Source organism: Mya arenaria, chromosome 5 (assembly GCF_026914265.1).
Source record: "Mya arenaria isolate MELC-2E11 chromosome 5, ASM2691426v1".
NCBI lineage: Eukaryota > Metazoa > Mollusca > Bivalvia > Myida > Myidae > Mya > Mya arenaria.
The window spans coordinates 57565589-57582237 of record NC_069126.1 but is presented as its reverse complement, the minus strand read 5'-3'; the positions used below and the strand labels follow the sequence as shown (position 1 = coordinate 57582237).

The window sequence follows — 16649 nt, the reverse complement described above, 5'->3', positions numbered from 1 at the left end:
CATGACAGTGCAAATGCTAGTTTTAGCACTCGCCAAACTACAATAAAGAAATGTTTAAACAAAGATAAAGCTTGGTACAACAAGGAATGTAAAAATTCACGGAAAAGATTCCATAGAGCGAATTTTTGTACAAATTACATAAAACTGAAGTTTATAGAAATAATCTTAAAGATAAAAGCAAGAGTTATAAAAACACATTGTCTAAAACTTACAAAATTATCAAAAGGCAAATGCAGATAAATTGAAGAAAATGAGCAAATCTAATCCAAAACAATTTTGGAAATTTTTGAGCTCTAACAAATCTAATAGTTGTAATGCAACTTTAGGCGAAATGTATGATTATTTAAAAAAATATCAACAGTGATCCAAATGCTCATGGAGATAGCGAAGGTAATGAACAAAACATAAATAATACAAATGCAAATATAAACATTGATGACAATATGCTTAATGGTGAAATTTCCGTTCAAGAAATAGAAATGGCAATTAAGAAACTGAAAAATAGCAAAGCGTCAGGTGCAGACGAAATTGTAAATGAATATTTGAAATTTTCTTTTGATCTTATGAAAGATATGTATCATAAATTGTTCAATATTGTGTTAAGCACAGGCATTATTCCAGATGATTGGACTGTTGGTATCATTATTCATATATATAAGCATAAAGGAGACGTGTCTGACCCGGCCAATTATCGCCCAATAACGCTGCTTAGTTGCTTCGGGAAGTTATTTACATTGATACTTAATAATAGACTTTTGAAATTTGTTGAAAAACATGATCTGATAAGTAAATTTCAAGCTAGTTTCAGACCTACGTTGTCGACAGTTGATAATATGTTCGTATTAAAAATGTTTATTGATTATCTGTATGTCTCACGCAAAAAGCTATTCTGTGCGTGCATAGATCTGAAAGCTGCATTTGATTCTATTAATAGAAGTTTGCTATGGTTGAAATTGGATAACTATTGTATGCATGGAACGTTTTTTAATGTTGTAAAAAATATGTACGAAAAGGCTAAAAGTTGTGTTCGAGTAAATGGAACATGCTCGGACTACTTCCCATGTTGTATAGGGGTCAGACAAGGAGAAAGTTTATCCCCCTTATTGTTTTCGTTTTTTGTAAATGATCTACATGACTATTTTCAAAATAGTACAGTTGTAAATGGCTTGATTATTACAAAACACGACGGTGATCAAAGATTAATAGATTTCTTAAAATTGTTTGTACTGCTGTATGCTGACGATACAATTATTATTTCTGAAAGTACTAACGATTTTCAAAATGCTCTACATGTCTATGAAAATTATTGTAACGAAAATAGACTCACAGTCAATACGTCAAAATCCAAAATTCTTATTTTTTTCCAGAGGTAGATTGCCTAGATACGAGTTCACCCTTTGTAATGCTAATATTGATGTAGTGTCTGAATATAAATATCTAGGAGTGATATTTGGTAGAAGTGGTTCATTTTGTAAAGCTAAAGAACATATTGCAAAGCAAGCAACAAATGCCATGTTTAGTCTATTAAAAAAGCAAAAACATTATGTCTATCTATTGACCTACAGATTGATTTGTTTAAGAAAATTGTAAAACCAATTTTATTATATGGATGTGAAGTGTGGGGCTACGGAAATAATCATATTTTAGAAAAAATACAGTTGAAATTTTTGAAGTATGTACTAAACATTAAAAGCAGTACACCAAACTGTATGGTATATGGCGAAACCGGTGTAAAGCCATTGCAAATAGATATTGATACTCAAATGATCAGTTATTGGTCAATGCTTATAGTCCCACACTGTACAAAACTTCCAGTATCTGTTTATTATGTTATGCTTAGTAGATATATGTATGACAATAGAATTAGAAACAATGAATTTCAATGGATAAAACATATACGAAATATATTCATTAAATGTGGTATGAATAATATTTGGGAAAGCCATGAGTTCCCAAACACATTATGGCTTAAAAGGTCCGTTCACATGAAATTATCCGATCTATTCATAAAACGAGTGGTATTCTACTTTAAATACGTCAAGAAAATGTTATAGCTATAGACTGTTTAAAGAGAATTTTGAATTCGAAGAATATTTAGTTAAAACACCTGCTAAGTTTTTGAAATATTTAGTAAAATTCAGAACAAGAAATAATAGACTACCAATTGAAGTAGGAAGCTGGAACAATATAGAACTGAATGATAGAAAATGCGAACTTTGTGATAAAAACAGATTGGTGATGAATTTCATTATTTATTAGAATGTAGCTATTTTGCCGAATATAGAATAAGATTTATTGACAGACAATTATACCGATATCCTAATGTTTTGAAATTTAAGGATATTATAATATCAATCCCAATGATGATATAAAATTCATAAAATTATGTAAATTCCTCAAGTGTATTGTTAACAAATTTAGTATAAGAATGTTACACTTTGTTCTCCTCCACATATATTTATATATGTTTGATATTAAAGTTTCAATAGTATAAACAATATTCACATTTAGAAAATCTGTATCATTATGTCTGGAATATATTTTGTAATGCCTCATTATGTTGTATTGTATATGTACCCATGCTCTTATTGTCATGTACTTATGACATGAGTGATGTTAAAATAAACTTGGAAACAATATGTAAACAATAAAATTTATCTTTTTATTATATTGAATGAATTTCACTTCTCGAAAACTGGATATCACTTCGATTTCCGATCAATTTTTTGAAAAATTGCTCTTACTTCTTCATTTTTTGACAAATTTCAAAAAAACATTTGAAATATAAACCCTTCATGAGGCACTTTCCAATATGTATACAAAAAAATAATAAGTATTAATTAAAATGAATGAGTTCTGAGTACGTGAAATCCACTGCATTCCTGTATCACCCTGTACCCGCACAACCGGAAGTTCCTTTTCGGACATTGCTAGAAATAGACTGTGCGCTGTTTCCATACCATGTAAGAAAAATCCTTGTAATCCTTTTTATTTAGAACCCTAGTTTAGAAGAAGATGTACTTTTTGTAGTAATAAGTATTTGCACTCATCTTCTATATTTATTATTTTTCTTTTAAATTGTTTAGTGATAGAATGATTGGCTTGTGTACATTGGGCGAATTCGGACAAATATGCGGTGTATTGTTCCCGAGCGAAAACCAGTGAACATTTTGGTCGTTTAATGTAGTGCAAGATAGTTTGATAAATTTTACGAAAATTGCGTTCAATAATAATAGATAACGAACACGATCATAATTAACACAATAATTAAAAGGTGCATTTAGCTCCGATGACAAAAAAGGTGAATGGTGGTAAAATAACGATTTGCCTAGAATTGCACTACCATAAACGGATCCCTGAGCGCGATCAGAAGAACTTCACAGTAGGGAACTTTACCAACCTGCAGGTCGCAGGGAATTATCCCAATTAATTCGATATGTACATGAAATGAATGTTAAATCACAATATGCTTGTTTGCAAACTTCAGACAAAACAACCATGCCAACAGACGCTGTGGAGAAACCAGTTGTAGAGGATGTCAAGGACGACTCTGGGTCTGGGACCGAGTCTGAGAGTGACGACTCCATGCCTGATCTTGAAGACGGGGATGTTGCCCAGCAGAGCAAGGTCTGAATGTTCTCCATCAGATTCTAGTCTAAAATAATAGACGTGTTATACGGGATTCTTCCAATCCCTAACGTCTAAACGGGAATGTGCAAAAAACGGGGGTGTTTTGAAAATATTGAAATTGTTTTAAGTGAAGTATTTTATGGTTGAAATTGATCATAAAGAGTTATATTCATATTTTACCATGTAAGTGAGATGTAATTTTGCACTAAACAAGCATTTAATGCATTAAAACAAGTTGTTTACCTTTCCAATAAAACGAAAGTTGACTGACACAGAAAACAATTATGCGAAGGGGAACAACTCGATACAATCGTAATAACTCGGCCTCCTCCGACAAAGCTTCGAGATAGACCTCGTTATACAATCGTAACAACTCGGCCATGGCTGAAATGTTCCGAGCGATTTAAAACTGTGCCCTGAAGCCTTGCAGGTGCCCTTCATGTATATATCGTTATGTTTTGACAGAATGAAATGAAAGAAAGCCGTCAAACTCATAATTATAAGTTGGATATTTATTTTTTGTGTACGGAACTAATATAAAATAACATTATCTGGTAATATTTCTTGTTTTTATGATATTTTATAGACTCTATATGCTTTAAACCGGAATCCTGATCGGAACAACTACCCACTTTTGATACTAAACAATTTGTACGTGAAGGATTTGCCATATCAAAAAATCTAAAAAAATCCGCCAACGTACAATTATTTGGACTTATTGAGAACCCTGACATGTCCAGAAATCCCCCAAACCACAACACTTGAATCTGATGTAGTCCAAATAATTGTAAAAAAAATCCGCCAACGTACAATTATTTGGACTACATCAGATTCATGTGTTGTGGTTTGGGGGATTTCTGGACATGTCAGGGTTCTCAATTAGTCCAAATAATTGTACGTTGGCGGATTTTTTTTAGATTTTTTGATATGGCAAATCCTTCACGTACAAATTGTTTAGTATCAAAAATGGGTAGTTGTTCCGATCAGGATTCCGGTTTAAAGCATATAGAGTCTATAAAATATCATAAAAACAAGAAATATTACCAGATAATGTTATTTTATATTAGTTCCGTACACAAAAAAATAAATATCCAACTTATAATTATGAGTTTGACGGCTTTTGTTCATTTCATTCTGTCAAAACATAACGATATATACATGAAGGGCACCTGCAAGGCTTCAGGGCACAGTTTTAAATCGCTCGGAACATTTCGGCCATGGCCGAGTTGTTACGATTGTATAACGAGGTCTATCTCGAAGCTTTGTCGGAGGAGGCCGAGTTATTACGATTGTATCGAGTTGTTCCCCTTTGCATAATTGTTTTCTGTGTCAGTCAACTTTCGTTTTATTGGAAAGGTAAACAACTTGTTTTAATGCATTAAATGCTTGTTTAGTGCAAAATAACATTTCACTTACATGGTAAAATATGAATATAACTCTTTATGATCAATTTCAACCATAAAATACTTCACTTAAAACAATTTCAATATTTTTAAAACACCCCCGTTTTTTGCACATTCCCGTTTAGACGTTAGGGATTGGAAGAATCCCGTATAACACGTCTATTATTTTAGACTAGGTTCTCAATAAGTTTTGGTTGGACCGTCTCAAATAGTTAAGTAACTGACCGGCTTCTACTTGTTCTACTTAAAGTTCATGTAGTTTTCCAAATAACAACCGGCCCAATTGCAATTTGAACCGTCCATTTTGGCCGGCAGCCAGTTCTTCTTGAGAACACTGCATGTTTATCTTAAATACATATATATATATAATTATTTGAAGTGAAACTCCTAGAAAATCATTTAAATGTCATAATTTACTTTCAAACAGTATCAAATCACTGAATGGAAATAGTTAAGTGTCCAAATCATGTTACGGACACCTGTGAATGTTTCAATCTAAGCTTGCAATGATGACATTATCTTTCCCCGTCCTATCGACATATGACGATGTGAAATGTGTTTTTAAGCCAATATTGTCTGATGCAAGCATCTTGAAGTGTTTTTACACCCTATTTTACTCCAGATTTTCTTTAACAGCTTTTTTAAAATTTAAATGTCCTGAATACCTTATCCTTACTCCTGTAGGTTGCAGAGGCTGCAGGAATCCAGGAAGAGCTGGTGAGCAAAGCCAAACAGAGTCGCAGCGAGAAGAAAGCCAGGAAGGCGATGTCAAAACTTGGTATGCACAGTTTAGTGGTGCAACTTGGGGATTTTAGGGTCCTTTCACTAAATTTAAATAATTGTGCAATTTTATACTTGGAAGGTGCTGTTCAAAGAATTTCCTTGATCTTGGATGGTGTTAAGAATTCTAAATAAAATGATAAGTTAAATTAGTTGAGCATAAATGACAGTGTCCATCAAACTTGGCCTGTTTTTGATATGTTAGCTTTTTGATCTTGTGTATGGCTATGATGATGCAATCTTTCCCCGTCTTATCGACAAATGACGAATGGAAATTTGTGTTCAAGCCAAAAAATGTCTGAGCCAGCTTGCAATATATCGCATATAATTCACATATAGTCATTTATGATTGAAGCTTTGGATTTTTTTTTAAATGGAGAAACAGGTTTTATAGGTATTGAATTGTTTCATCTCTTGCTATGATGATAGTTAAATTAGTTGAGCATAAATGACAGTGTCCATCAAACTTGGCCTGTTTTTGATATGTTAGCTTTTTGATCTTGTGTATGGCTATGATGATGCAATCTTTCCCCGTCTTATCGACAAATGACGAATGGAAATTTGTGTTCAAGCCAAAAAATGTCTGAGCCAGCTTGCAATATATCGCATATAATTCACATATAGTCATTTATGATTGAAGCTTTGGATTTTTTTTTAAATGGAGAAACAGGTTTTATAGGTATTGAATTGTTTCATCTCTTGCTATGATGATATTGTCTTTCCCCGTCTTATCGAAAAATGACGATTGAAATTTCTTACTCAGGCCAAAACTTTGAGCAGAGATCTCTAATTAATATTCCCGATAGTTCTGTTAACTATTTATTGTCATTAACAGGGATGATAAAATTCCGGATTAATCCGGAATTCCGGATTTAAGGCCTCACGGATCGATTTTGAGATTAATGTAAATCCGTTGAGTTTTTTTCTAGGGGGGGAGGGGTACAGGGAGCGATTCGAGCTCAGTTCGAACAATATGGGTACGAAAGGTGAGTTTTCCGGAAGTGTAAAGCCGGAAATTAACGAACCTATTTACGTCCTTGTAATCGATCTATATGATTGGTTAAGATAGCATCCGGTGATTACGGAAATTACCGATGGGACTAGAAGACAGTATCCGGATGGTCGTATCCGGATATGACAGACGACGAAGACGAATAAACGGGTATTGGAAAATTGGAAAAAAAACAACCACCACCAACTTCTAAAAACATCGAATCGCCGATTTTAAGGGTATATTTGCCATTTATTGTTAAGTGAAATTCCCGAAACGTTTATTTTTAAGTAAATAGAAAGTGATCAAACTGAGAATGAATTTTGCACATGTAGCATTATTTCGGACATCCCGATTCGGATTGTGTCATAATAATCGATTTTTATTTGGCCGATTGAAGTTTACGCTGTAAACCGTTTCTTTATTATTCTCATGTTTGAAGCATTGTTCTCAATAAGAAGTGGTGTTGACCATAATGGGAGGTTAAAGTGAAAATTGGTTTGGTTCAAATTAAAAAAAAAACATGAAGAAATATTTTGTAGTAGTAAAATAAATTACGTGGAGGCAGTCATTTTATTTTCTATTTGAGACAGTCATACATGCCATATTTTCTGGAGACCATTCAGGGGGATTTGTTCAAAAGGCTGAAAATTCAGGGGGATTTTGGTTGTATTCAGGGGGATTTTTTTAGCAGGTCTAAGTTGGCGAAATTTTAAAGTATTTTTAGACGCAAGTATGAAAAAATGTATTCACATATAGTTTGCTTTGAAAACCTCTAAACTTTTTCATTATAAAGAATTATTTTATGTCATGATTTATCATATTTTTATGATACACTGTCATGTCATACTGTAATGCACTTGCAGAACAAAATATGTCATTGGAAAAATATGTTTTCGAGACAATTAAATTAAATTTACCTTCCTCCAAAGTCTTAAAAAAAATTGTGCTTAATTCTATCAGCTTTGATGACTTTCAGACAATAAGAGAATAGAATAAATATTATTAATTTCTTCCTTCCAAAAGTGTAATATTTCTTTGCCTTTGATAATTACTACAAATTAATTGATCACCTGTTGTAAAAGTTTCCTTTTGGAGAGTTTCACTCATATACTGTGGTTTCACTTTGTCATTATTGCCTGATGTAAAATTTAAAAATTTTTTTTTTTTTTTTTAAATTCCGGGGGATTTTTATCTCCCGCCGGGGGATGGATTGAAATTCCGGGGGATTGTTCCCCCCGCCGGGGGATATGGCATGTATGGACAGTTCAACAAAACTTCTTGAGGAGAATTAAATTCTATAGTTGTAATTTGTATTTCCCCATCCAGGTATGTTGATGGATACAAAAGTCAGGGATGAAAGACACCTCAGCCAGTGCATCCAGTTGTTCCTGTCAATGACTGACAATTCAATCCAGAGGCCATGATACTTGGACTTATGGCTGAACTATTTGGACTAATGGCTGAACATGCTCCCTGGCACCACAGTAGTAGTGACACTTGCCAAGATACAAAAGCTCTCAGCGAATTAAAACTTCAAAGGTTTACAGCATCATACAAGATGACTTACGGAGTGGAGTGGCTAGCCATTTCAATGATGAACATGTGGAGGAGTTAATGGATCTCGGTTTTGTTTCAACTAAGACAAGTCAACAAACACAAACAATGAGAAAACTGTTGCAGCTTTTTTTCTGCTATAGAGAAAGAAATAGTGTTGAGACATTTGGCCTCCTTAAAAATCACAAGGGCTGATTCTAAATCAATTTTCATAGAATTTGAAAGCCTGTTGAGAGACTTGAACTGCCGTGGGACAATCTCGTTTGTGTGCTGCTGGACTCATGTAACACCATGAGGGGGAAAAATCTGGCTTGAGGACCAGAATACATCAATGTCCACCATGTCCACAATGGCTATGCTGCCAAAGCATTTAAGTACCGTTTGGATATTAATTTGAATCATATATATAATAATTAATAACATTATATTCTCATCTAATGTGCAGAAAATTGAATAAATACTCTAATGATACATAAAAATTGAATAAATACCACTTTTACAATGAACATTTGCAAGCATGATAATTGATATGTTGTTCATTATTATAAATCAAACATCCCACAGTGTAGACTGTTCATACACAGGCATTTGATCATAGCCAGTTGAGTTTTATGGGAAGTGGACAACTGAACCAAAATGTCAGGTACTTGTCTAATGCCTGTGACTTCAGGTAAAAAAAGTAAATTTAACTTTGTTTAAAGACAAAGGTGTTAAACTTCACTGCTAAGATTCTTGATAATTGTTCTGATTGTGGATGTCTCGTGTTGAACATGATTATATCTACCAAACCGAAAGGTGTACTCCTTGAACACTTTTCTAAGGCAAAAAAGGGTATTAGAATCCCTGAAATATGGAAAGCTTCGGGGGGCTTGGCCCCCCCCCCCCCCCCCCCTTGTCCCCCCACCAGGGCTCTGCCCTGGACCCATCGGGACCCTTAAGCGGCCCCCTGAACCCCACGCTGACATTTTCAGGATTGGCAACTTGGCTCTGTTATCATCCCTGCATTAAATGCTAACGGATCACATTCATTTAAAGCAGGTAAGTTAATGCAAAGAATTCAATTGTGATGTCAAGCTTCAAATAATGTTATGAGTCGAAAGTGGTTGATCACAGGGATAGTTAATAATCTCTGTACATGTGTGCATCTTTAAAGCGGTGATGCTTGGATCTTCCTTAATGTTATTAAAAATGATGATTGGCAAGTCTTTCTAGGCCAATATTTTCTCATTAGGAACACCTCTGCCATTTTCCATCGAAAACAACCTCAGATGTATATGGACAGTTTTCAAATGTCACAAATCTTATGTTTAAACTAAGCTGCAAGTAGATTGAGTAGTACGTTCAATTAAGCATTTAACTTAATGACTACTTTGGGAAACCATTCTTTATGCAATAGTTGATCTCCTTTCTGTATGAAATGGTAATTCACTTTTCTATATGCAATGGTTGTTGACCGTTCTGTATGCAGTGGTTGATCACCATTCTGTATGCAATGGTTGATCACAGTTCTGTATGCAGTGGTTAATCACCATTCTGTATGCAGTGGTTGATCACCATTCTGTATGCAGTGGTTGATCACCATTCTGTATGCAGTGGTTGATCACCATTCTGTATGCAGTGGTTGATCACCATTCTGTATGCAGTGGTTGATCACTATTCTGTTTGCAATGGTTGATCATTGTTTTGTATGCAATGGTTGATCACAGTTCTGTATGCAATGTTTGATCACAGTTTTGTATGCAGTGGTTGATCCATTCTGTATACAATGGTTGATCACAGTTCTGTATGCAGTGGTCATTCCCTGTTCTGTATGCAGTGGTCATTCACTGTTCTGGTTATCATCTTGTGAAAGTTTGCTATGATGACATCATCTTTCCCCGTCTTATCGACAAATGACGACTGGGAAATCTTTTCAAGCCAAAATTCTGAAGCAAACTTGATCAATTTGATATCTACTTGAAGTTTATTTTGTGTACCTTGACAGTCATTAGTAAGGCAAAAAAAAATGGTTTGGTTAGGGTTACATCTTTTTCAAAAACAGCTGGTCTTTTATATGTTTTGTAAGGTTTCATGTAAGAATGATGTGTCATTATTGGGTAATGGCGTTCAAGTTATCTTCTGTATAAATAATTAAAGGAAAAAAACACTGACTTAAAAACCGTATTTCGTAGGTCGAATCTGGTAACCCAAACCTAAAGTAAAAAAAAAATATAGCTGAATTATTTGAAATGACTTATTTTAGATCTAAAATACAATCTGTGGATTTTTAGGGATAAATTTTGTTTGTTAACAGGGTGCTTAGCTTATTGTGTATCGATTCATTTTCAGGCTTGAAGCAGGTGACTGGTGTCACACGGGTGACGATCAGGAAATCCAAGAACATCCTGTTCGTGATAGGACGACCAGACGTGTACAAAAGCCCAGCGTCTGACACATACATTGTCTTTGGTGAAGCCAAGGTGGGTACTGACATTCAAAGTCGGTTAGGAATATAAAAAAAAAGTAGCATTGCAGAAATGAAAAGTGGAAAATAAAATAAATTTAAACTAAATAAATTACTGTGTTTAAAAATATATATGGCAGTTTCTATGTAATGTTGGTTCTCTTTATCTCTCTCCTTATGTAGCTCTACCCTTTATTTCTCACTTGGCAGAAGTCATAAGTGATGTTTAGTTAAGCAAAAACCTTGCAAGATTAGCAAAAACCTTGCAAGATTGGCCTGTAAGTGGTTTTGTATATCTCCTGATCTACTGCATTACAGATTGAAGATCTGAGCCAGCAAGCCCAGATGGTTGCAGCAGAGAACTTCAAGCGTCCAGAGAACACTGGTGGGCTCGGAGATCTTCCCAGCACCGTCTCGGCGCCCATACAGGAGGAGTCAGAAGAGGAAGATGAGGTGAGCTTGTCTGTTATTTGAAGAAAAAAGTGCAAAATTGTACTTAAGTCTGCAGGGGTTTTAAAATGTCCCAGAAATAAGTGTTGGGCTGCCCACTTACTCTTCTTCTGTCCAATGATGTGATGGAGGAGGTCCCCACATTTTGTCTACTTGTTGCATATATTTTGCTACTTACAACCATAATGAGAACACTTCAGTCCATTAATTAAATTCTAATTATTAAACAAATCATAGCCATTTCCACTTAAGCTTTAACAGTTTCACTTTGCATCTGTATGGGTTCTAAATAAACCACAGAGATTATTTTTTCTTAAAGTGACATGAATTGGCTATTGGTCTGGCTAATATATAGGTCTGCCTTTTAAAGATTATCTAATGAATGCCAACAAAAGAAATAAATCCAATAAAAAATTATTATAAGGTAAAACTTCTCTTTTAGAGCTTGCTATGATGACAATATCTTTCCCCGTCTTATCGACAAATGCTGATTTGGTCTTTATTTCAAGCCATTTTGTCTGATGCAAGCTCTATTAAAATGTTCCAAATTGCTGGTCATTTTGAATGAATTAGATTCATACTCATTTTGTCACAGCTTTAAATTGGGAAAAATAGTGACCAAAAGCATAAAATTTACCAGAGTATGTTTTACACAATGCAAAGGCCTGTTGAGCTTTTGGGTTTGAAGATTATCACAAGGCTGTACTAGATGCAAATGAAGAGAAAGATTGGACAAATTTGAGTAACTGTTAAGAGAATCTTCTGCGGATTTTTGTGAAAGAAGTATCCTTTTTATGCCCCTGAAGGTGGGCATATTAAAATCACACCGTTTGTCCGTCCATTCGTAACTTGCCACATGTGTTCCACATGCCAAGACGACCTGTCGTGTGCAAGACCCGTGCCCCTACCTCTAAGGTCAAGGTCACAATGTTTATTCACAATGTTGCATATAGGACACAAAGTATAAGTTGTCGTGTCCGGGCTGTTACTTTCCCATGTATAGACAGATTTTAAAATAACTTGCCACATGTGTTCCAATTAGCAAGACGACGTGTCGCGTGCAAGACCCGTGTCCCTACCTCAAAGGTCAAGGTCACACTTGGTCTTTATTCACAATGGAGTGCTGCATATAGGACATAGAGTATAGGTTGTCGTGTCCGGGCTGTAACTCCCTTGTATGGACAGATTTTAAAATAACTTGCCACATGTGTTCCACATACCAAGACGACGTGTCGCGTGCAAGACCCGTGTCCCTACCTCAAAGGTCAAGGTCACACTTAGTGTTTATTCACAATGGAGTGCTGCATATAAGGACATAGAGTATAGGTTGTCAAGTCCGGGCTGTAACTTTCCCATGTATGGACAGATTTTAAAATAACTTGCCACATGTGTTCCAATTAGCAAGACGACGTGTCGCGTGCAAGACCCGTGTCCCTACCTCAAAGGTCAAGGTCACACTTGGTCTTTATTCACAATGGAGTGCTGCATATAGGACATAGAGTATAGGTTGTCGTGTCCGGGCTGTAACTCCCTTGTATGGACAGATTTTAAAATAACTTTCCACATGTGTTCCACATACCAAGACAACATGTCGCGTGAACGACCCGTGTCCCTACCTCTTAGGTCAAGGTCACACTTAGTGTTTATTCACAATGGAGTGCTGTATATAAGGACATAGAGTATAGGTTGTCGTGTCCGGGCTGTAACTTTCCCTTGTATGGACAGATTATAAAATAACTTGCCACATGTGTTTCACATACCAAGATGACGTGTCACGTGCAAGACCCGTGTCCCTACCTCTAAGGTCAAGGTCACACTTAGGTGTTTATTCACAATGGAGTGCTGCATATAAGGACATAGAGTATAAGTTGTCGTGTTTGGGCTGTAACTTTCCCTTGTATGGACAGATTTTAAAATAACTTACCACATGTGTTCCACATACCAAGACGATGTGTCGCATGACAGACCCGTGTCCCTATCTCAAAGGTCAAGGTCACACTTGGGTGTTTATTCACAATGGAATGCTGCATATATAAGGACATAACAGTGTCGGTTGTCCACTATGGGTGGTATTTTTTTATGTTTAGAGGCAATTTAAAATAACTTGCCATATGTATTTGACATGTAAAGGCAAGATCAACTTTTCATGTACTGACCTTGTTCATAGGTCAATGTCACAATCAGGGGCATTCGTCACATACTGTGACAGCTCTTGTTGGATCATGAATGGTTAGGGTTAGGGCCTCATTTGCAGTTTAAAAAATCATTTGAAATCTGTCTATTTCCTTTAAATTGTATGCCAAAGTTATACTAATTTTATATTGCAATGAGCTTGTTATGATGACAATATCTTTCCCCGTCTTATCGAGAAATGCTGATTTGGTCTTTATTTCAAGCCAATTTGTCTGACGCAAGTTCATGTTAAAACTTTTTTAAGTACATGGATTCTGATCAATGTGTATGATATAGAAAGATAAAAAGCAACTACATGTCCCTGTATTTTAACAGGATGGTATGTTTAACTTCACACTAACATATCTAGAACACATGGTCATCTTTTAAATGTTCTATCAATTCTATAACAGTTTACTTCTAGTGTAATTTTGAAGTTATATATGAATTATTGTTAAGCATTCAAGTGAAAGGGAAGTTCTACTAAAGAAAAAGGAAATTGGCAGGTTTCTGAATTATTGAGGTTAAATGTTCAATTAGGCATATCGAAATCATCTTACCTTTAATAAATTATATTTCATTTCATTGTAAAGAGCTTGTTATGATGACAGTATCTTTCCCCGTCTTATCGACAAATGCGGATTTGGTCTTTATTTCAAGCCAAGTTGTCTGACGCAAGCTCTAGTAATAAATGTTCCATATTGCTTGTCTTCTCATCTTCAATGAATGAGATTCAGTTTTGTTGGTTTACTTTCCTTGGATGAGAAGTGTGGATGAGAATTGTGAAAAAAGTGACGAAAAGCCAACTATTGTGAATTTACCGTAATACCTGTATGTTTCAAGCAAACAAAGCAAGGCCTGTAAAGCTCTTGGGTAAGAATAATTTTAAGAGGGGTTGTGAGTAAAAAGAAGAATTGTGAAATCAGAGTCAAACTGGCATGATAATCTTCTGTGGATCTTTGTAAAAGATGTTTACTTTTTTTGTGTTGTAAATGGGGCTGGCCTCATTTTTTCCAGATAAAAACACATTGAAAACAGTCTCTTTTCTTTAATTTGTCTGCCAAAGTTAGACTTATTTTGTTTGTTTTGCAATGAGCTTGTTATGATGACAGTATCTTTCCCCGTCTTATCGAGAAATGCTGATTCGGTCTTTATTTCAAGCCAATTTGTCTGATGCAAGCTCATGTTAAAACTTTGCACTTGATATTGGTTTATAAAGAAACTACTACATGTTAATATTGTATAACAGGCAAGGTATTGTGACGTCATTGTTAATTTCAATAATGCTCTCCAATTGGATACGTGCAATGTCATTTTACCACTGATGATTACAAAAAACAAGTAAGCAGTTGACCAAGAAACGCTCATGTGCTTCATGGAGTTTGCTTGCATGCCCTACTGCATTCATATAGCATAAACGCAAGAAAAATGTGATTAATCATTTGCTGAATGAATGAATTATTTTATATTGTAAGGAGCTTGTTGTGATGACAGTTATCTTTCCCCGTCTTATCGACAAATGCTGATTTGGTCTTTATTTCAAGCCAATTAATCTGATGCAAGCTCTTTGCATAGACATAAGATTTGTGAATTTAAAATTAAGATTTATTTTGAAAAGTTTGTGATAATTGTGACTTGAAGAAGGGATCATAACATGCTTTAGCTAAATCTTATTTTTAAGGGATATCTGTCCTAAGAGTTTTTTTTCGTTCACTCACATTTTGATCTCCATCTTTCAGATTGACGAGGGTGGAGTGGAAGCCAAGGATATTGAGCTGGTCATGTCCCAGGCCAATGTTAAACGCAGCCTTGCTGTTAAAGCCCTCAAAAATAACAACAATGATATTGTTAATGCTATTATGGTGAGTATATATACTGTTAACTTATTCAATGCATGTACAGTAAAACTGCGGTCGTTCGAACAAGCTGTTATTGGAGAACCGGCATTCCCTCGAGGTCGGAGCTTGGTCCCAAACTTTTTTCCTTCTATTTTCATAAAAAATATACTTATGCTGCATCGAAACCTAATTATGTCGAGGAGTCAAGCAATATTCTCAGTCCCAAGTACAAAAATCATGCACTAAACCATATGGCTCCCTCGAGGTCTTAATTTCACACTTGTTCCCGAACGCTCGTTCTAAAATAAACCAACAATTGCTAGGCATCAAAATTTTTGCAAGTTGTAAAAAATGCAATGACAGTTGAAAGGCAATTGATAAGGTGTGAAAAACCGTTTAACACTTAACACATGACCAATATTAGTTGATATAGGCATTTTAGAAGATAATGATGAGAAGTTAATTGTGAGAAATGTAAATGAGTAATAAAAATATGAATAAACACTTCCATATCGATCCAACATCGGAATCTCTGAAAATAATTCCTTTTTGTCATTTTGCTTTGCAATATGGCCATTTTGTAAAATAAAATGATTTATTGATATTTCTTTTACATTTCATATTAAGTATACATATAGTAAACGACAGCCTTTGAACATGAGCAATTACCACAACGCAACACATATAAATTGTAATTTGGTGTCTTAGTATACAGACTACTTCATACTTGAAACACACTGAAATATATTTCATAACAGACTGGAGAATAAAAAAATTGGGTCGTTCGAAACACTGGTTCCCTCGAGGTTTAGGCTCGGTCCCCTGCGACCTCGAGCGATCACAGTTTTACTGTATTTGTTCAGTTTCCTTTAGTTAAAGTGAATAACTTGAAGGGGAATGACCATACGATCTATTTTAAAATGAGTACTATACTGCCATAACACAACGAAGTAACTGGCTCTGGATTTATTATTTTACAAGATCATTAGATGTAAAAACCCTACATGTTTGGTCATTTACTTAAAATATTTTATTTAAATGATTTCTCATCAATCTAGTTTGGACATAATTGACACTTGTGATTATTCCTGTTTCAGGAGTTAACGATGTAACCTGCTCCTGTATGTGTGTGTGAGAGAGATTGTCTGCCCGCCTGAGTGTTTCTTTTGTATTGTTGCCACCTGAGCAAAATAAATTATAAAATTATTTGTCGTTTTTATCTTTATTATTTTGCTATGATAAATTCAATCTGACAATGATAACTTATAAATATGATACAGCTTGTGGTGTGCCCAATGCAGTAATCTTTGGGCCATTTCATGCAAAACCTTGTGAAGACAAATAGTATTATTCTATCCTGATGAAATAACCAGTATAATAGTATT

The 16649-nt window shown here is 35.0% G+C and overlaps 1 protein-coding gene and 4 non-coding genes across 5 annotated transcripts; all 5 read left to right on the top strand.

The window, feature by feature from the left end:
* Positions 1–2896: 2896 nt before the first annotated feature.
* On the top strand, positions 2897–16472 carry LOC128234987 (nascent polypeptide-associated complex subunit alpha-like). Its single transcript, XM_052949654.1, has 7 exons — positions 2897–2963; positions 3488–3627; positions 5718–5811; positions 10690–10820; positions 11123–11257; positions 15166–15288; positions 16362–16472. Exons 2-7 carry the CDS (start codon positions 3499–3501, stop codon positions 16374–16376), a joined length of 627 nt encoding a protein of 208 aa, XP_052805614.1. The 5' UTR covers positions 2897–2963; positions 3488–3498; the 3' UTR covers positions 16377–16472.
* Positions 5531–5622, top strand: LOC128236324 (small nucleolar SNORD12/SNORD106). The gene has a single exon (XR_008261324.1). It is a non-coding gene; the product is annotated as a small nucleolar SNORD12/SNORD106 (small nucleolar RNA).
* On the top strand, positions 11696–11785 carry LOC128236323 (small nucleolar SNORD12/SNORD106). The gene has a single exon (XR_008261323.1). It is a non-coding gene; the product is annotated as a small nucleolar SNORD12/SNORD106 (small nucleolar RNA).
* LOC128236330 (small nucleolar SNORD12/SNORD106) lies at positions 14520–14609 on the top strand. Its single transcript, XR_008261329.1, has one exon. It is a non-coding gene; the product is annotated as a small nucleolar SNORD12/SNORD106 (small nucleolar RNA).
* Positions 14902–14992, top strand: LOC128236328 (small nucleolar SNORD12/SNORD106). Its single transcript, XR_008261327.1, has one exon. It is a non-coding gene; the product is annotated as a small nucleolar SNORD12/SNORD106 (small nucleolar RNA).
* Positions 16473–16649: the final 177 nt, after the last annotated feature.

What these genes read in the sequence shown, in the direction of transcription:
- LOC128234987 (XM_052949654.1), top strand. Translation starts at nt 3,499, where the DNA reads ATGCCAACAGACGCTGTGGAGAAACCAGTTGTAGAGGATGTCAAGGAC. An exon ending in GAAGGCGATGTCAAAACTTG is followed by an intron (nt 5,812 to 10,689) that starts GTATGCACAGTT and finishes ATTCATTTTCAG; the next exon opens with GCTTGAAGCAGGTGACTGGT. An exon ending in AGTCAGAAGAGGAAGATGAG is followed by an intron (nt 11,258 to 15,165) that starts GTGAGCTTGTCT and finishes TCCATCTTTCAG; the next exon opens with ATTGACGAGGGTGGAGTGGA.